Source organism: Macrotis lagotis, chromosome 5 (assembly GCF_037893015.1).
Source record: "Macrotis lagotis isolate mMagLag1 chromosome 5, bilby.v1.9.chrom.fasta, whole genome shotgun sequence".
In the NCBI taxonomy this organism is placed as follows: Eukaryota; Metazoa; Chordata; class Mammalia; order Peramelemorphia; family Peramelidae; genus Macrotis; species Macrotis lagotis.
This window is the reverse complement of record NC_133662.1, coordinates 57612892-57634657: the sequence shown is the minus strand read 5'-3', so window position 1 is coordinate 57634657 and position 21766 is coordinate 57612892. Positions and strand designations below refer to the sequence as shown.

Genomic DNA, 21766 nt, shown 5'->3' with positions numbered 1-21766 from the left:
TCTGAGACTAAGTGGCAGAGGTGTTGACTTGCAATGATGGGGTTTCCTCATCTGAAAGTTCCCTATGTCAATGAAGTCACAGGTCCTTATTCCTACAGTCATAGAATTAATTAGAAGGGACTTCAGAGGTAATTATGTCCATCCCCTTCAACTGCAGATAGAGAACTGATGCTGGAGACATGTCCAAGAATTCCAAGAAATGTTCAAGGTCACTCAATATTTGAACTATGATTCAAATTCAGAACTAACAGTCTTTCCCCTATAACATGCTACAAAGTCTTGATATCAAAAAATATTTGCTGATTTATGCAAAAATCAAACAAGTCTCAAATAAAAACAAATTCTTTGTTTAATGCTTTCTACTAGAAAAACAGACAGAATAAGAATTATTCCCAGTGATGTTGGAAGAATTAATATTTGTTTATTAAATATTCTAAGAGTCAATAGTACAGCTAACCACTTAATTGTAAAAACATTACTGTTTTTGTAATTGTGATTTGTACAAGCATAACAAGGGCTGACACAGCTGAATGCTGCCAGCTGCAGTTTGGAGGAGTTGATCAGCAAAATCAGCAGAATTAAGCAATTGGAAAAGAATGAAGGGGAAAAAAATCACTTCATTTTTGTTAGCAAAGAAAACAGTAAAGAAGAAAAAAACATGACTACCTTATTTGCAGCTGCTGCAAATTCAATGACCTTATAATTTTCTTCTATTGCATGGCATTCTCTCCAGCTTTTCCAAAGACTAGTGATCACTCTTTGCCACATCCCAAAGACTGCTCCCATTTTAAAATCTAATACTTTGTTTTCTTCATCAAAGTCTCTTTATATAACTAAGTATACACAGTCTTCAGACTGCCTTTAAATATCTCAGCATCCTTTTCCAGGTTCCCAAATTCTTTCTCTCTTATCTTTGCTCTGCCAAAGGTAGCTAGGTCGCACAGGGGATAGAGCATGAGCCTGCAGTCAGGAGGATGGGAATTCAAATCCAGACTCAGATACTTGTCACTTACTAGCTTATGACCTTGGAAAAGTCACTTAACCCTGATTGCCTCACATCCAGGACCATCTCCAGTGGTCCTGATTCATATCCATCCACTGGACTCAGATGGCTCTGGAAGAGAAAGTGAGGCTGGTAACTTAGCATAGCACCCCTCCCCAACTCAAATCCAACTCATGTGCTTGTCATGGCATCACTTCTTTGATGTCCATCAAGGACAAACTTCATGCTCTCTTGCTCCCAATTCTTTTTCATTTTATTTTTCCATTTACATGTAAAGTTTTCAACATTGATTTTTTTTGTAAGCTTTTGAATTCCACATTTTTCTCCCTCTCACTCTTCCCTCCCCCATCCCCAAGACAGCAAGTAATCTGATTTTATATATATAAAATACATGTATAACTATAGTTCCAAATTAGTCACAGACATGTTATTTCTAGTGGCTTTTACATTAAAAGTATTTTCCAACTATTGAAATCAGTGCTTATACACATACAACTATGTTCAGGAAAAGCCTGATTCATTCATTTTATTTGATAGCTGACTTGACTTGTGGAATTCACATGTGGGATGATTGTTTCTGGATGGTTCAATAAAATCAATCTCAGAGAACCATTATTCATATCAAATAAAATGAATGCTATCTACCTATAATGTGACAAGTAATTATGAGGTAAACAAAATATATACAGGCTAACCTGGAAATAATCTTGGGTTATAATGAGGGAGGTACTAGCATTCAGAACCAGAAAACACTACTTGAAGATGATATTTTAACCAAGATTTGAAGGAAAGCAGGAAATGGAAATTATCAGGGAGCACATTCCAAGTATAGGAAACAGTTAATGAAAATGGAGGGTTGGAGATGGATTGTTGAATGCTAGGAACAATAATGCCCACTGAACTGTAGATATAAAGAGTGGAATAAGGTATAAGACTGGGAATCACATATCCCCAGGACAACTAGTTCGAGCCTTGGTTTTTTCCTCCCCTTCTCCAATCAAATATTTAATTCTTACCAATTCGATTGCTGTCCTTCATAATTGAAAAGGACCAAGACATCAATTGTATGATGGCATGATATTCACTTTATTAATTAAAATGAGTGGAATGCTATGCAAAGAAATGCTTCTCATTGCCTCTTCCAGAACCTTGTGATCTGTTAGTACAAGAAACAGGACTACTGGTGATGGTCTGGATATACTGGGAGGTTTTGGTCATTTAGATTTGATCCCTCCCATGTAATCAAGGCACTATGACATCAGAAATGCTGAATAAAGTAATGATATGGAATTTTTGGTGACAAATCTATGACATTTCAAAAAGTTAATCTGTCTCTCAGTGGTCAAAATTGTCAGTAGGGTATTATTTGGTGACAAGGCTTTGACCATAGGACAAAGCTAACCTATAGCTCAATGATCTATGCTACTCAGCTCTGCAACTCTACTTCCCACCCAGAAACGGAGGACTTTGGTTTCCCAGCTACCCACCAGGTCATGGGAACAATGCAGTCAGATTGCTAGTTGCCATCATTTATGGTCAGAATTATGGTGGTATCTGATTGTCTTTGAACCTCCAACTTTCATTCTTGATTAGTGAAACCATTATTGGTAAATACTGTCATTCTGGTCTTTCTTGTCATAGTTCCAAAGAAAACAATATATCTAACAGTCAAGAGAAGCCTTTTTTTACTATTTGTTCTTTCTACATCTCTATGCTCAAATCTACAAGTGGGAAAAGGCAGCTAAAGACCTTTTCAGTTACAGATATAAACTTTAATAGTTGATACTTATGAGTGTTCCATAACTTGTGAAACACTGTACCTATATCTCATTTGGTACCCAAAACAACCTTCTGAGTTAGTGCAACTGCACTATTCTTATTACTCCTGTTCTCCAAATATCTCTCAAATGGGAAAACTAAAATTCAGAGACAGGTGAGTTTCCTACTATAGTATTTATTAAGTTGCAGTCAAGGAATCCAAACCCTCCCTCTTAGATCAATCCTTATTCCAAATCTACAACACATTCCAAATTTAGCCTTGTATGTCATGCTGTTTCTTCAGAAAGTAAAATACAAAATGGGAATGAGTGCAATGTGGAAATCCATACAAAATTTTTCTAGGAGCATCTGAAGAAAGAAGAAAATTTTATTGGGATGAGAAAGACTGAATTACACTAATGGTCAAGTGAGTAGAGCAAAGTTTGAATATAAGAAGTAAGTAAAAATTCACAGGACTTGATTGTGATTGGATATCAAGCATAACATTGAATGATGAGTCAAATATGTTTCTAAAGGTTTGAACCTGGTGACTTAGAACAGTGGTGCCAAAAATGAAATTGGGGAAGTTTTGAAAAGGGTCAAAAGTTAGGGGATTTTTTGGGGGGAGGGGGCTGTAAATACGTTTGGGATAGGTTTAGTTTAATAAAGCAATGAAACATCCGAGGAAAAAATATCCAGCAAGCAGTTGGAAATATGGGATTGGATCTCAATTAGGAAATCAGATTAGGAAGTCATTTACATTGTAATATGTCATAGGAATTGATGAGAAGGCCCAGACAACAGCCTTGAAGAACACTCTCCTTTAGGGGGCAGGAGATAAATGCACTAATGGAAGAAACTGGGAAGGAACAGTTTAGATACTCTAGAGAGGCTGGAAAAAGATATGTTATAGAGAAACAAGAAAGGAAATAAGGAGGCAAATTCTAAAAGTCAAGAGGTTCAAATAAAGATAAGAACTAAGGAAAAAAACATTCAATTTAGCCGTTAAAGTCTGGAAACATTTTGAGTTAGAAACCCCACTATAAAGTATTGAGGAGTGAATGAGTGTTATGGAAGTAGAGACAGATACCACATGAAATTCTTTCAGGAAACTTATCGAGGAAGGTGAAGATAAGACAACAGCTTAAGGAGATTGCAGAGTTCAGTGAATAGTTATTTATCTTCCTTGCTATATTGTTTTAAAAATGAAAAATATTTAAGTATATATATATATATATATGCATATTATATATATATGCATATAGCAGGGAAGAATCCAATAAATTAGGATATTCTTATGGAAAGAAAGGCATATAATCAGTGAAGCAAGTTCATAAAGTGGATGGGCATATATATGATCCTGGGCTTAAAAATATTGAACAACTTTGGAAAGTAGATGGATCGATCACCTTAACATTTTAAATGGAAACAAGTAAGGATTGGACATTAAAACTATAAAAAAAACTTTTTAGGAGAGGGTAGGGGAGATGAAGATGTTCGTATGAAACAAATAAGGATTTGACATTAAAACTATAAAAAAACTTTTAAGGAGAGGGTAGGGGAGATGAAGATGTTCATACGACATATGACATTGGGTTCTATCAGTAAAGTAGAAAAAAGGTAATTTGCTAAAAGCAGGGGGTGTGGGGATGATATTTGGAACATGAAGAGAAAAAATTGTTTAGAAGAGTTATTTTGTAGAGTATATGAATGAAAGGATGACCATATAGTAGTAAGAATTCAATCTATTTTGAATCAGCTCATCATTGTTTTATGACATCCTCTAAGATCATTCTGTTGGTAGCTAATACCAAGAATGGCATTATATAATAAAATCTTTACATTTAAAATGTGTACCTTATTTCCTATAGGACTTGATATGATTTATAGAATAGAACACAATCTGAGACAAGGTATTGAAAGATAAAATATAACAAAGTAAATCTAAAGGAAGAAGAGAGTATAGAAAGTTTCATGCACTTGAACTGAGTAGAATAAAATAATAGAACAATAAAATTAGTCCTAATTTTCTACAAGGTAAGTAAAAAAGAAAGAAAAAACCACTGTCTTAGATTTTTGCTTTTTAGCAACAGAAAGCATATAAATTATCTGAAGGGAGAAAATTTCTCTTGGAACTAAAATAGGAATTATGTGGATTCTTTTATCCTAGTATATAAAGGACATTAAGCAAACAATTTCTTAACTAGGATTTAAAAAAAAATCTTTTCATCTAAATGACTCTCCTACCACCCCCTCCACAAAAGCAGAGAAATAACATGAGATCATACCTCACAATGAATTTCTCCAAGAGACTTAGCTAGTTTGACCTAGGTTCTTTGCCTTCTGATAGTCTAACATTGTAGAGAAAAAGCTAAATGAATTAGTTAGCATGTCTATTCGATTCTCTTTCTTAGCTATTGCATGCCTTTGATAAACTTTGAACAAATACAGAATCTCATCAACTAAAATTAACTAAAATAAGTTTAGAAGACTTAAATATCTACTCAAAGCAAGGAAACCAGGGAGGCATTTCTTGGATTGAATTAAACTGAATTGAGGCATGACTTACTTTCACAAACCACAGATTTACCAGTTAAAATGATAGTTTATCCATCTACAAGCATTTATTTGGCCTTTATTATGTGCCAGGCTCTTGTGCTGGTCACTGGTGAAACAGAAAAATAGTGAAATAGCCCCTGACCTGAATTCAGATAAATATATTAAGCATTTATCAGGTACTTATTATGTTGTAGGCACTATATAATAAGAATATAAAGTAAGCAAATATAATAGCCCTTTTCCTGAGGAAGTTTATATTGAAATATGGAAGAAGATCCATAATAGGATACCATAACCATAGGAGGAACATGAATGAGAGGAAGAATTTATGGTAAAGAGATGCCCTAGAAATGGCATGGGATTAGGGTCCACCAAAACAAGACAAAAGTTCACCTCTCAGTACCAGGAAACACAGTGAGAGTCCAAAATTCTTGCAGAGATGGCGAAAGAATAGGACCGTAATGAAGATTTAGCCAGAAAGTAAGCTCCCTCAAAGAGCTTACATCTTTTTCTATTGTCTAAACAACAGGATAGGCACACATGCGCACACACAAATATATGTATCTATAAATGTATATCTATATATACATACATATATGTTTATACTCACATATACATACATACTATATATAAAACACAAAGAAACACTTACAAATATGTGCATACATATATGTGCAACTATATACATTTTGTATGTATAGACACATTTACAAAACTAGGGTATGATAAGGTAGTGAATAGAGTGGTAAATATCCAGGATGACCAGGGTTCAAGTCCTACCTCTTACAAATACTGGGCAAGTCACTTAACCCCTCAATACTCTAGGCAACTCTCCAGGACTATAAATGGCAGAGAACGTGCCAACATGAAATGGCAGTTTCCTTCTTTGGGCGTTCCCGATATTAGTCAAATCACTGGTCCAGAATCCATCACTAACCAAAATTAATTCAAGATCATTTTTGAGAAGAGACTAAGGGGACACTTGAGGCTGAATCTTTTTTTCTGAATAAGTAACAAGTATCCTTTTTTCTTTTTTCTTTTTCCAGTTACTTGTTATGAAGGTTTTTCAACATTCATCCACTTGCATATTTATGTTACACAATTTCTTCCATCCTCCCTTCCCATCACCTGCTCTTCAACAAAGAACAATCTAGTGAACATTGTGCATGTACATTTGCGTTTAACATGGTTACTCATTAGTCATTTTGTGTATGAGGATTTAGGACTAGGGGAAAAGAAAGAAAACCATGGAATATGAAGGGAAAAAATAAGAGAAATTTTGAACAAGTAAACATAGTGTTCATTCAGATTCTGTAGTTTTTTGGTTTGCTTTTTTTTTTATTTGGAAGTGGATGGCATTGTCCATAACAGGTCTCCCAGAACTGTCCTAGATTTGAGGCTGAGTCTTAAAGGAAACTAGATATTCTAAGGGAGAGGTTAGTGAAGAGGAAGTATATTACAGACATGGGGGACAGCCAATGTGAAGACACAAAGACAGAAATGAAATGTCCGGGAAATAACTACACTGAGTCAGGTTCTGTTGAATCATCGACCTAAACTTTGTTTTCAAAGGCCAAAAGCACCAAACAACTCTCAATTACCTGCAAGGTACTGTTTATGTTTTAAATTCAATATAGGAAGTAATTTAACAATAGTTAACTTCTCCCTGATACCTAAGCAAGTTTCTAAATTGCAACCTACTTAGTTTAATTGATATAGTTATAGCGAGTACACAATCATATTTTCTATATTAATCCAGATAGTCTAATTAGAGTTACAAATTGATGTCTAACAGATATTAAACATTCCAAAAATTATTTGTAGAAACATATTTATAAATAGTTTTTATTTAATTATTTTGCACCATTGATTCTCTCTAAAAGCAGAGATAACTGACAGCTTAATAAGTATACCCTCCTCTCTAAAAATGTTTAAATAAGACCAGGTCTAACCAATAGCCAAAGCATAAAATATGCATATTCATAGGAACAAGAGTTCTGATGGCAGGTAGAATTATTAGAGAAAAGATATTATACATCAAAGGTTCCATTTGTAAGCAATTCACATAATTCAAAGACAGATATTTTTCCTTCAATAGCACAGCATTTTCTGAAAATTACTTAACATGTTTTGGGGGTAGGATAGAAGACCCCTGTTTTTTTTAAGCTTTTGCAAGGCAATGGGGTTAAGTGACCTGCCCAAGGTCACATAGGTAATTATTAATTGTCAGAGGCTGGATTTGAGCTCAAGTCCTCCTAACTGCAGGGCCAGTGCTCTATCCATTATGCCACCTAGCTGCTCCAAGAGTCTTACTTTTCTGCATATGGGACCCAAGTCATTAAACTTCACTCAAAAATGTCAGGTAGGCTTCACTTGCCCCACCCTCCAAGACATATACACACTCACACACACACATCCAGAGATTTGCATATATATAAACACTCTATGTGTGGGGTTTCATTTTCTTTCTTGTATATTTCTTGTTTGGTTCAGTGATTGTGGGTAGAAAAAAAGGAACAGTATCTCAGAAAAAGCAAGAAGTAACTTTCAAGGTAGCAAAGATAAATTGTGAGCTTGAAAACTACTAAGTAACCATAAACAAGTCACATCTGTATATTTTTTCAAAATGACTATTTCACATACCAGGATATAGTGACTAGGAAAATCCCAAAAGAAGACTACTATTTAAAATAAGTAGAGAAGAGAGAAGATAGTCTCAGAGGAGAGGCTGTTCAAATGTGCTGTCTTTAAAATTTAATAAATAGCAAATTAGAATTATTCCTTTGTAATTTATCACTTTGATTTCATAATAGTTACCTGAAATGCCAATTCTTTAGCATCTTTAACTGAGGTAAAAAAGACATCTTAATAGATTTTAGAAGATAGAAATTAACTTTAAAAGTTTAAGATGTTATTATTCTCACTATTGATTGTCATGTCATGGAAAGACCTGGGTTCAAGTCATACCACTCCCCTAAAAATTCGCTTGCAACAATTTGTTTATATTTATTTCCTAAGCACATATTGCCCCCCACAAAAGAATATAAGATTATTGGAGACAGAAGACTCTTTCTTTTGTCTTAATTTTTGCCTTCATTAGCCTCTAGCATAGTACCTGGCACATAATAGGAATTTAATGTTTGTTGATTTATGGAATGTTATATATATATATATATATATATATATATATATATATATATATATATATATATATTCCAATGTAAAGTGAAGATAATGAAACAGTTAATCTATTCAGGGTCCCTGAAAATATATTGGTTCATAAATTTTCTTCTGCCACTTATTTTTTCTTTTCCTTTATGCATCTACTAAAAAGTGAGGATAGATTAGTATTTATATCTAGATATATGGATATGCCTATGTGCATATATTTACCTACATATGGGAGGAGACAGGGAGAGAGAGAGAGAGAGAGAGAGAGAGAGAGAGAGAGAGAGAGAGAGAGAGACTTGCATCTAAAGATACAATCAAATTTTAAAAGACGTTAAACCTATTTGTGAGATAGAAGGGATAGTACTTTGATAATACTTTAAATAGTAGTTGAAAGGTCTTGTTTAAGTATAATATTTGCTTTCCTTTTAAGTTTTAGATTTGGAAAAGAACAAATACCTTGTCTCTTCTGTCACAAACTGAAAGGGGTTTTGTTTCCTAACATTATATTTCATACTAGTCAAGGTCTGCCTAAAAGTCCAGAGAAGATAAAAGAAAAATACAAAAGACAGAAAGGAATGCAAAGCAGTAGGGGTAGAAGAAAAAGAGAATGCTACTATAATATAATTTTTCTTTCCTTGCTATAGCCAATAGTGAGCCATCCATTGCTCCTTCAAAGTATCCTACTTTAAATAAAATATTCTTAAGGGAAAAATTCTTCATCTAAAAGTGAAACTGGCAGAAACTCCTAAAGCCCTGAGAACCCTAGGCTGACAATGATGGCTGATTGAGAATTGGGCTGTAGTTTTGGTTTTGCTTTATTTTGAGGTGTTTCTGCTGGGGGTGAGGGAGGAATGGAAGGAATTATGAAATCTAAGGAAAGATAACTCTGAAATAATATTTTTTGAATTTTTGAAATAGGGAAGAAGTATTTAGAAAAGGGAAATTCTTCCAGGACAACTTCAAAGATGCCAAACCTGACACTAAAGAATAATAAATTAGTTCCATAAAACTCTAAATTTTCTACAAAATGAATTAAAATTTCATAATGAATTCACATATCCACAAGCAGCTAATTGCATGACAGGCTGAAATGCATATAGTTTGTTTTAAAGATGCTAAATGAATCAGGTAACCACATAAATTTATTTTGTATAGTTTTATATTCTTAGCATGCACTTAGCAAATGCTTTCTCATTCATTCATTCATTCATTCAAATGTACTTATTGTTCCCCTATTAAAATGTAAAAGCCTTATAGTCAAAACTGTTTCATTCTTTGTTCTTGTATCTCCAGCACCCAACACAATGCCAGATACATGTTAGGCATTTAATTAAAGCTTGTTGATAAATTAAGAGTCTTCTAATCAAGAACATAAAGTATTAAACCCAAGTTTCCAGAGTTGTTTTCTTTTTTAATAAGAAAAAATTTTAATGAAATTATGTCTAGTAATGCTACAGAAAGGAATTAATAAAATCCTTTGTACAAACCTATATTTAAGAAAATCAGGACTAAGCAAATAAAATAAAGGCCTTAGTAAAATTTTAATTTAATGATGCATAGAACTCTGAAGTATTTTGGGAAAGAAAAAATGTTTAGGTTAGTGTTAATGGGTGTTTTCCCCCTTATCTCTACTTGTCTAGTTCAGATAATTATTATGTTCTAAAAATGTTTTAAAGCTGTTTTGCATTCCAACAAAGATGTCATCTTCCAATTAATAAGAAAAATCATTTTGCAAGCAGAGCAAGAAAATATTAATAAAATGAGTCTTTGGTTATAAGGACTAATGACAATTCTAAAACTCTCAGTCAAAAAAAGTTGTTAACCTAACTCAAAAATACTGATTTTTACATTTTTTCAACAGTTTTCAAGTTAACAAGAAAATAATTCTTTCACTTTTCAGGTAAATAAAATTCAGGTAAATGAAATTGCTTCTATTTTGTGGAATATGTAAATAAATCACATACTTTAAAATAACTTAAATGAAAGGACTTGACTGTTGCTAATGCAGATTTTCAAGGGACAAGTGATTGGAAAGCATGGGGCCCAAGATTTCAAAAAGACTGCTTTACTTACTCATTTAGATGCTGAAAACGTTCCTGCCAATTAGTAGCCCGAGCCACATTTCCAGTTTTATCAGTCAGCTTCATTCCAAAAAATTCTAACATCATTTTATAAGCCAAGAAGAACCTTCTAGTTGCCTCTTTTGTTTTTTTGAATTCCTAAGAGATAAAAACAAATTCAGCTACAATTACTCTGGGATACATATTCTCCATAACTATCATATGTTAACCATATATATATATATATATGGTACATAAAAAAATTAAACTCATTTTTATATTACCTCAATTTCATATGTGGTTAGCTCTTTAGCATAAAAGTTCAATCCTTGTTCTCTCAGTGGGAAAAGCCTGTTTAAAAAAAAAAGAAAGAATTGAAGTTTTATTTTTATGCAGTTTGGTTAACACAAATAATTAAACAAGTCATGCTTTTAAAAAAGCTAATAAGTAACCAACCATTGAATATAAGTGTGGTTATGCTCCAGTTTTTCATAATCTCCTTTCCATTTATTTAGGACTTCTTCAATGTAAACACCTGAACAGTAAATATTTAGAAAACTAGTCAGATTCATTTGAAAATGTTTGAAGCATAATCTGTAAGACTCATGTCAGTCAAAGATAATAACTGACCAAGTTTTACATTTAAACATTATATAACTATATCTATAGATAACTAGATATAACTATCTTTCTATATATCTATATAGTTGTACATGAATTTCTGTAACTATATACATCTATATTAAACTAAAGATACAGAATATGTGAGTAAAATGCTACATTTCACTAATGATGAAATGAGTAATTTTTTAAATGTTGCCCCCTCAAAATAAAACAGGTTTCCATTTCATTTCCATTTCATTAAATTTCAATTTAGTCCAACAAAATTATTAAGTGTCATATACTGTGTTAACACTGGGGATACAATAATAAAAACCAAAGAATTTCTTCCCTTAAGGAGCTTACATTCTACTTAGGAGGAAGCCACACATCCATAGATAAATAACTTGACAACATGTAAAAAGATAATAGAAAACAATTCCCCAAGTAATCAATATGATTCTGCAAATTTAAGATATTATTCAACTGAAAATATATTCTCTAATATTAAAAAAACTTCATTCATTTAAAAATCTTTTTACATGACTCATGTTTATTCTCTTCCACCTCCACTAAATGTCTCCTTTCTCCTCTTTCCAAATATTTTTGAGTGTGTTCCCTCCTACCACCCATGGTTTCTCTCCTCTTTGGCTATTGTTATGTTACTAGTAGAATTAATTCTGAATTTCTATACTTGAAGACATGCTAAAAATAAAGGAAAAAGTCTTTCTTCATAGCTATCTTGGAATATTTTTCCTACATTATATAATGATTTTAAAGGCTATAGTTACAGATACAATGTTTGCGTTAAAAAAGGGTAGTGTCTTGTGATTTCTTTACTGTTACATAATATATGCATTAAAATCCAGGAAAATGCCTTGTACAAAATTCTGACAGAAACCTATGACTTCACTAATATTGCTATGACTCTAATAGGTGTCTTTACTAGAGGGATTATAAAATGCATAACAATTTCTGCAAAGATTCTCTGATTATAGTCAGCCCAAGCAATAAATATACTAATGGAAAAGACAAAAACAAGCTATTAAATCCAAAGAAAATTGTTATAACTCTACGTTCAAGGGTTTTCATACAGTTTCCAATAAGATCATTAAAACTTTTAGAATCCTTACCAGAACTAATTTAAATATTTATTCTTTGACTTTTTATGTATTTCTTAGCCTTTTCTTGGAAAGAAGTTAACAATTATCATTGCTTTTAAAACCACAACAAATTACTTCAACCTATTGTATAATCCCAAAGAAATTTGGATTGGAATCAGGAAGACTCATCTTCATGAGTTCAAATACCTCAGAAACATAGTATCTGTGTGACTATGGACAAATCACTTAACCCTTTCCCCACCTTGCTTGCCTCAATTTCTCATCTGTCAAATGAGCTACAGAAGGAAATAGCAAACTACTCCAGTATCAGTGCCAAGGAAAACTCAAAATGGGTCACAAAGAGAAGGAGTCCATAGTTTCATCAGACAGCCAAACAGTAAACAGCACAGCAAAAAAAGATCAGTAACTGTTATTCTACAGGTTTAAAGTGAGATTGAAGAATACATGCCATCAAGACTCACTTCCATGCACCCCATCCTAATCATCCTATCTATCTTGCACACTAGGAAGTTCCAGCTAGCATAGCAAGAAATCCAAGTTCTTCCTTCATTCATGAGATTACAAAGTATATTTCAAGCCATGATGCAGAATCATTGTATTCTTGGATTCCAATCTAGATTTGCAGTAGAGTAGTAGGAGTAGCAGTACTAGTTATAGTAGTGATAGTCATAGTAGAGTTAGTGGTAGTGTTGGTAGTGGTGGTGGTAGTAGTGGTGGTAGTAGTAGTAGTAGTAGTAGTAGTAGTAGTAGTAGTAGTAGTAGTAGTAGATGACAGCTATTAAATATGTAATAATAATAATAATAATAATAATAATGGAGAATATATGCTTGTCAAACATCTTTTAAATCTCAACCTCAGTGAAAAAGATAAGAAAAAACTCAAATTCATAATATATTTTAGGGTTGTAAAATGATTTTATTTATATATTCTTTTCATTGTATCTTCACAATCCTCACAATTCCCTGTAAGGTAAATTCTATAAGTATAGTTATTTGTTTTATAGATAAGAAAACTAAGGTGAAGGAACTCAAAGTGAATTCCATTCAGGTTGTACTTGACTTCAACTAAGTTCAACATTGTTTCTATTGCCTTTAGATTAGTGATAGAATTAGCATTATCAATCATTACCAATGATTTTACACATGAAGAAATTGAGGTTCAAATATATAAAATAGTCTAGCCAATATCACAACTATATACAATGTGGGATTATTATTTTAGTATACTGAGACAAAATAAATATCCTATATACCTCTTTTGTCTCTCCTCTCTCTCCAGAAATATCCTAGGAGATTATGGCATGATGCTTTCTGGAAAATGTTTCCATCTAACCATGCTTCCTCAGAAATGGTGTCAGCAATTTCTCATAACTCAAAAATATCCCAAGAAAAATTCAGAGTTGTAGACATTTCCTTGCATGTGGTAGACACTAAGTAAATGTTTCTGTAATTGCGATATGGTAGAAATAGGTGGGTTCAAGTTGGGACTCTATTGAATCATTATTACTCTTATGATTCTCATCTAGAAGAAACACCATTATAAGTAGGCAACAGACGTTTACCATATTTACAAATGGAACATGTCAGATACCTTAAGTCACATAATAAGAACAAACCAAAAATAAACTATCAAACAAATATATTTTTTTAAAGAATGTCATATACAAGACAGATACATGTATCATCACTTTCACTGTTACTTAAAATGTGTTTTATAATAAAAGTATTAAATTACTTACCATCTGGTTTAAAGGGAATTTTATTCTTATAAAATCGGAGATTACTTAAGTCATTTTGATATCGTAGATCTTTAAAGTTCTGCTGAAAGAAACAACAACATTTGGTAAATACAGGCATACAGAAAGAGAAACAACTGAGCATTTTGCTTCTTTGTTAATTAGTTGCATCATAAGTAGGAGAAATATGTTGTAGTAAGTTATATTAATAACATGACAACTTAATAAATAAGTTATAAAATATGCTTAGCTTCATAGAATTAATTGGGCAGGTATAGAATGAGCTAGGCATGGGCAAATGGAAATTTATATGACAAAACCAATGTCTATTTAGAGACTCCAAGTTGTAAGTATATTAACAAGGCAGTCAAAAAAGGCAAGTGCATTTCATATATCTATAAGGAAGGCATTAGCCATGGTCTACTCTACCCTAACTGTTCTTAACCTTTTTTTATGTATGTTCTGGATACCTCTAGAAAACTGGTGAAGCCTATGGACTCCTCAAAATAATGTTTTAAATGCACTACAAAATGCATAGGATTACAAAGAAAACCAATTATTTTGAAATGGGTTTTGAAATATAAAATAAAACCCACTGCTCAAGAATCTACTGCTCTGTCTGACTAAAGCCATCTCTAAAACATTATATTTAATTCTGAGTATGACATTTTTTCAAGGAAGATTGCTTAACTTGAACCAATTTAGATAGAGGATGATGAGGGTAAATAAAATCATATGTAGATTAAAGGACAAGGAATGTTTATCCTACAAAAGAAATGACATAGTCTTTAACCAGTTATTAGAAGGACTACCACTTTAAAAAGGATAAAATTTATCCTATTTAGCCCAAAAGGACCAACTAGTATTAATGGGATTAATTTCTTTTACAGTGAAGCAAATTCTTGCTTTAATAAAGAAAATAATTCCTTACAACTGGGACTTTCCCAAAAAAGTTTGTCCCCACAGGCAGAATTTTTCCATCAATGGAGGTGTCCATAAAGGGGCTGAAAAAATACTTATTGAGAATAAGATGGATGCTTCAAATTGAGTTTGACCTAGACAACCTCTAAGTCTTTTCCAACTCTGATGATCTAGAATGCTAGATAACACTCTTACTGGGTATTGATGTCGATATTTGTACAAATCTCTTGCAGCATAAAAGCTTCTTTTTGGTTTGGCTGCTGATTCAGTGGAATCATCATTCTGAAATTAAAAAAAAACTAGATTTATTAACTGACAGAATATTAATTTGTCATTAAATATCATGTTTATTTCATTTAACAATTTTCAGAATTAACTTGATTGAAATAATAAGCCTAAATACACATTTTCAACATCATTTTTGTTTCTTCACATCATCAAAGAATTCTTTGCTAGTAAATTTTTGTTTTAATTGAGGGTCACTCTGAATTTGACACAAATTTTTCTTTGAAATAATAAAACTTCATAATTATCCAAGAGAGGTCAAAGCTCACTGGGCCAAATGCACCAGATCAATATGCAGCAGAAATATAACAAAAATAATAATTTGCCACATATATTATTTTAGGTTATGTAAGAGGTTATATGAAAAATTTTATTTTTATTATTTCATATAACTAAAGTCTGTAAAGAAAATCAGTTCTATAAAGAAAATATTCCATTGAAGCTGTAATTGTTCCTAGCAGTAAAGTAATATTTATGAAAGAAAAAAGAACTTTCAACAAATCCAAACAGCCTTATAAGCTTCATATTTTATAGCACCACACAAGAAAAATACAAATGAATGAATAATTCCTACTCAGTCAACAATATTATACTGTATCACAAATCAGCAAAGTTAAAATGCATACAAATGCTAAACAATTAATAGCTTTTCCAGGGAAATTAACCTATAAACTCAAATAACATATGTGTGTGTGTGTGATATATCTCAATCTTATTCTTAGAAAAGTTAGAAATTCAGATATATATTTTCATAAATCTATGTAAAACAAGCTAATCTCTATTCCAAATCTAAATTCTTGAGCTATATGTCTTTTTAAATATTTATATATGAAGTCTTGGTTCCAGTCTTCTTACATATCACTCCCTCATATACATTCTGTTATCCAGTAACTCTGGATTTTCTTGATTTTCTTCACATAAGATTTACTCTCTAACAACTCTGGGTACTTTGGCTATTTCCACAATGCCTGGAATTCCCTTCCTCCTTATCTCCATCTCCTTGTTTCCCTTCCTTCATGCCCCACCTCCTACAAGAAGCCTTTCCAGATTCTCCTTCATGTTAGTATCTTCTTTGTGATTATCTTTGATTTATCCTCTATACAGATTAATAAAAATATATAGATATTTATATTTGAACATAGTTTTTATATGATTGCTCCTTGAGCACAGTCACTTTCCCTCCCCTCTTCTTTTATTCTCAGTGCTTAGTACATAGTAGATAGTGAATAAATGTCTTTTGATTTGAGTTGACTATATTCTTAAACTGAATATCTTGTTAAAATGTATCTGGAAGTGCTTTGATATCTGAAGATCCTCATAGAAATGCAAAAATAATATGTTTATTATAAAGTGTCATTAGAAAAGGAGAATTGGTATTCGAGACACAAGATGGACAGATGGACAACCCAATTGCAGCATTAGCATTTGGTTAAAGCTTTGGCTTTGTTGCTTTTGTAATCAGCCTTATTTTCAATACCAGCCTAGCACTCTATGATCCTCACAATAATGGCAAGTACATAGACTTGGACACTAGATCCTCTGATTTTGAACACTGGCTACTCTATTATAAGTAGAAAAAGCTTAAATTCTAGTTCCTACTATACATCTGAAGACAGTTCTACCTAGCAAGTCCCCAAATTACTTAGCCTGAGTATCAATAAGTCAAGAAATTGCATTAATAAAATTAATAAAATAATGTTCATAGCCTGGTCTCAGTGAAAGTGCAAAAAACCCTTAATCTCAGAAATGCCCAACATTCTTGGCTGCAGTCTCTTCAGTAACATTTTTTTAAATGTATATATGACAAAAAGAAACAAAACCTGGGGTTTTTAATGTATAAAGTATAGATAAAAGTCAACAGAAATCCAAATGCCTACATCCATAATATAAGGAGGGGAAGTGTAATATAGTACATTTGAAGGCAGTTAAGTTCTGAATTTGAATCCAGACTCTGAAACAAGGGCCAGCAAAGTCAGGTTAATAACTAAACCTCCCTGAGCATAAGCAAATCTCTAAGACTTTAAGTGTCAGATAGTTGCTAATTTTTAATCAATTGAAAGAATTAGCACAGGGAGAATTCCATATACCAATGAAATTATAGGTCTGTCTAGAAATCTTATAAGAGTCACCCCATAATAAAATAGCATGAGATAACTTGCTTTGTTAGTTCATGTAACTCTCTTCTTTGGTGAAGCTGAAAGAGCACTTCTCAAGTCAAAAGAAAAGGGTTCCATTTCTACCTTTAAAAATCACTACCTATAATATCCTTGGGTGAAGTACTTTAGACCTTGGATCTCAGTTTCTTTATTTGTAAAATTAAGGGGCTAGTGTAGGGAAAGGGTAAAAAAAATCAGCATTTGGACAGTGCCTGCTTTATGATTTGGAACGGATGGGCACTGAGATACCAATCACTTATGGATGTATACTGTCTCCTGCATAGCCATGGATACTAGATAATAACTCATTTATGTAGTGCTCACTATCATTATGAAAAAGCTGCTGCAAGGATCCTCATTTCATAGACTAAAGAGGATACTTAAGCTCAGAAAACTAAATGATTTAATCAACCTTCTTAGCTAATAAAGACTAGAGCCAGGAATCCAAACCCAATCTTTCCTTTTTACTTTGCAGACTAAAATAAAGTCTGAACCAAAAATTCATGGTAAATCTTATCACAGCACAAAAACAGAAACTTTTAACAATATAGAACAAAACAAAGGAAATGAAATGGAAAGTATGAAGTGAGAAAAACCAAATTATAGTTCAGTTGGGTTACACACAAATCAAGGGACAAGATCAACATCTGGGAAAGAAGAATGATTTTTTTTCAATTTTTAAGGTTGATAGATTTACATTTTTTTTTACTTTAAAGAGGTAAGGATCTTTGTTAGTAAAAGATTTGTAAATACCATATAGCTTGCCAGATATTTGTTAACTTGAACCTGTGATTTTAGCAGTATGGAGAACCCCCAATTTGCAATATCTTTCCATCAATAAAGATGGGCTCCTCATCTACAACTTATAATGTTATAGAACTTCCCTGAGAAATTCTTGCCCAAAATCACAGAGAAATACATATAAGAAGCAAGACTCATAAATAGATCTTCCTGACTATAAGACTGACTTGTTTCTTGATATGTCAGTGACTGCTAAAACTTTACCTTCTATTGCTATTCATCTTTGGTCCATTTGGGAAACACTAATATATATGGTACTGATTGATTATAATGAGTCACAATTTTTGGATCTTATTCAATCTGGTTATCCTGTATTAACTGGCACCCCTAAACTTCAGTAAATGGGAGATAAATGAAAGTGGCAAAATTGCAGGATGGGAGGTGCATGTTATATATGAACTAAAGAGTTAGTGAGAAGAGGAAGTTACAATATTCAAATACTCTCAACTCTCTATAGTATCAAAAAAAAAAAGTAGGGCCAAGTAGATAGAACAGCAGATTGTTCATCTTTCATTACCAAACTAGAAGTTGAAAGTCTTAGAGAAGCTTGGGATATGAAGTGCTATGCCAGAACATTTCCTATCTTGGGTCAGGATAACAGAGGATCTGACAGTCAAGTGAATCTTAATTTATCCAGTTGTCCCAAGGCAATACAGAACACTATAATAGGTACCATTAGAAGGGTCAGAGGAAATTGAAGTCCCTGTGGTAAGAGTCAAAAAGGTTTATAAACAAGAAAACTCTTTCACATTTTGGAAATAAATGATACTGGTTGAGGAGATCTGGGAAAGGAGAGTCACAAACCCTTCATCTTTCTTTCTTACTCATTGTAGATGCTATCTACTCAGGTAGATAGAAACAGAATTGGTTATTATTGACTTAATTTAGAGTGAGTTCTAGATCTTGGCTCAAGCAATTATTAACTATGTTTTCTTAGACAAGTTATCTGAGCCCAAATTTCTCAATCAACAAAAAGATCAGTAGAAATATGCAATCCTTTATGCCTCTAAAGTCTTGTGTGCTTGGCCCTTCTTAGTGAAACAGCCTTTAGGGTGGTGATTTTTCATGTGAGTAGTATATGCCATTTCATTTCTCTTTTTCTAGAAATTCTTGAGTGATTTATTAGATATTCTTCATGATTTTCTTTATTTGGAAAAACATAGCAAAATTACATATGGCATTGTGAATTCAAATATAAACACCTAAACTGTCAGGTTTACTTCCTGAAATGATGTTATTCCTGAAAAACTGCTTTGAATTTCTTAGGTAAAATGCACTATCTGGGTAAATGAAGAACGATTCTAACATTTTTTTTTTATTTGAAGTGGGGGAAAACTGGAAATAATTTGATGCTAATACTCGTAACAGGAGAAGAAAGGCAAAGACTTTAGTATAGTCTGCACAGTCGAAAGAGCACTCAACTTCAGAATCAAAAGTTTCAGCCCAGCCACTTACTAGCCCTTGTGACCTTGGACATTTTCTCTAAGTCTTCATAAAAAAAATGGAGAGATTAGCACTACTGAGTACTACACCATACAGGGTTGGGGTCAGGGAAATCTTTTAGTTAAGCCTTAAAAATAGCATATAAGGGTCAGCCTTTATATGTTTATGAGAATTTCCACAAGTGTGAAGATGTTTCATAGCCTTCTATTTTTATCTAATTAGCCTTTCTCTAATTCTTCCAAATAACTTCCTTATACAACACAATTCATGGGCACAGATGTACAACGGGCCTGGGCCTCCAGCCACAGCCACAACCACAGTCACAGTCACAGTCACACGCCTACTTCTCAACCTGCCTGCAATTGCAGGGCACCCTTCAAGTTCCTGGTGACTCAGACAGGAGTGTGCCAGGGGAGAAAAGAACCTCTGGGTTGGACACTATGTGGTGGAAGGCAAGGGGAGAGGAAAGGGGCTGGAAGAAGTCCGCAGCCCGTCCCGCTCACCCCCCCCCCAACATAAATACATAAATTAATGAATAACTGAAATGCCTTTAGACTGGGCACTGGATGGGAAGGAAGCGTCCTGTTTCCCAATATGAAGGCGCATCTTCCTTCAGGCTCCCAGGGAGTCCTTCATCGGGTTGGGGCAGCGAAGGCAGGTGCTTCATTCGGGGACAGAGGTGCTCTCAAAGGCTGCAGGAGAACGCGGCGGGAGCAGGGGAGCGGGCACGCCAGGGGAGGTCACAGAGGGCTGGGGCTGGAGCGGACGGGACCTCTCCCGGGCTGGGAGGCTCTGGGGCGTACCTGCTCCTTGCTAGCGGCGGCGTCCGCGTCTCCCTCGGGTGCCACGGGGCTGTCTTCGGCCCGCGGGCTGGCCCGAGCAGGTGGCCCGGCTGCTTGCTCGGGTTCGTGCCCCGGGCCCTCGCGGCTACCGCGGCCGCTGCAGTCTCGGCCGTGGTCCTCCTCGTCCGGCTCGGGCTCTGAGTCCGTCTGCCAGGTAGAGTCGCAGTCCTCCACGGTGGTGGGCTCCTTGAAGCTGCTCCCGCTTAGCAGATTGCCCATTGAAGAAACGGCGGCCGAGGCGAAGGTTGCAAAGGGAGAAGGTGCAGGTGGAGGAGGGGGGCCAAGGGGGAGAAAGGGGGCTACGGGGCGGGAGGCAGCGGCGGCCACCCCAGCTCACGCACACGGGCCTCGCCGCTGCCCCGAGCCCGAAGGAAGCTGGGGGTGGGGCTGGGGGGGGGGGACCCGAGGTAGGGCTAGGGCCCGAGCATGGCAGCAGTGGGGGGCTGGGGGTTGCCTGGGACGGGGCAGCAGGGCCTCCCGGAGAGCATGGGGCAGCTACCCCCAGCACCGCACTGACGCTCAGGTCCGCTCTGGCCGCCGCCGCCGCCGCCGCCTCTGCCGCTGCTGCTTCAGTGCGGAGAGAGGCAATGGCACACACTCACAGGGAGGAGCAGGCGGCCTCGGGATTTCCACCGCAAACGCTTAAACCCGCCCATCTGATACCTTCTCCTCCCCGTGGGCTAGGGAGACAGAGGAGGGGGCAGCGAAGGCAGGCCAGAAGCCCTTCCTCCAGAGCCCGGGAGGCGTCACCTCTGAGAACCCTGGAGCTGGCATTTTTAACCCCCCGCGTTTCAGCTTGGGCGACTAGGCCTGCCTAGTTTGTGGGGTGGCAGTGAAGTCCTTCATGGAAACAGAGCTCCTCCTTCCTAGTCCTCCGGGATTGTCCCACCAGCCCTCCCAGCCCTGTGTCCCAGGTAGCTGCACACACAACAATGAGACTCTTGCCACAACTGACAGGCTGACGTGGTCAGAGTTCTCCCAGGAAGTCATCCCTGAGGAGCTGCCCCATCAGCAAACATTTATTGTTTACGCTTTCCCCTCCTCCTCCCCTTCCTGCTGCTTACCCAGGAGGAAGACAAAAACGAATGGGGTCCCACAGTCATAAAACTGCAGAAGTCCAACTACAAATGGTATGTGTTAGGATCCTTACAGAATTCCTTCCTCTCACAATCTCCTTCCTCTCTCCTGTGCCTCAAATAGAGAGAAAACTCAAAACTTTCCAGTCTGTAACATGCTGATCTCTCTCTGAGGCGTGTGTGTCGGGCATGAGTGAAGTGTATAGAGTGTTTGAATGTGTCAAATCTCTA

General features: G+C 35.2%; 1 protein-coding gene across 4 annotated transcripts in view; it reads right to left on the bottom strand.

The window, feature by feature from the left end:
* Positions 1-21398, bottom strand: part of OGFRL1 (opioid growth factor receptor like 1) — a 36800-nt gene extending 15402 nt beyond the window's left edge. For 2 of the 4 annotated variants that reach the window (XM_074237318.1, XM_074237315.1), the window contains exons 1-6: positions 20421-21397; positions 15128-15214; positions 14015-14096; positions 11008-11086; positions 10836-10902; positions 10565-10710 (exon numbers count right to left, since the gene is read on the bottom strand). In XM_074237318.1, coding sequence (XP_074093419.1) covers positions 10565-10710; positions 10836-10902; positions 11008-11086; positions 14015-14096; positions 15128-15214; positions 20421-20678 — 719 coding nt within the window. In that variant the 5' untranslated portion in view covers positions 20679-21397. Of the gene's footprint in view, positions 1-10564; positions 10711-10835; positions 10903-11007; positions 11087-14014; positions 14097-15127; positions 15215-20420 lie in introns of all 4 variants that reach the window. The other 2 variants (XM_074237317.1, XM_074237316.1) reach the window with 2 other exon arrangements.
* Between the last annotated feature and the right edge of the window lie 368 nt (positions 21399-21766).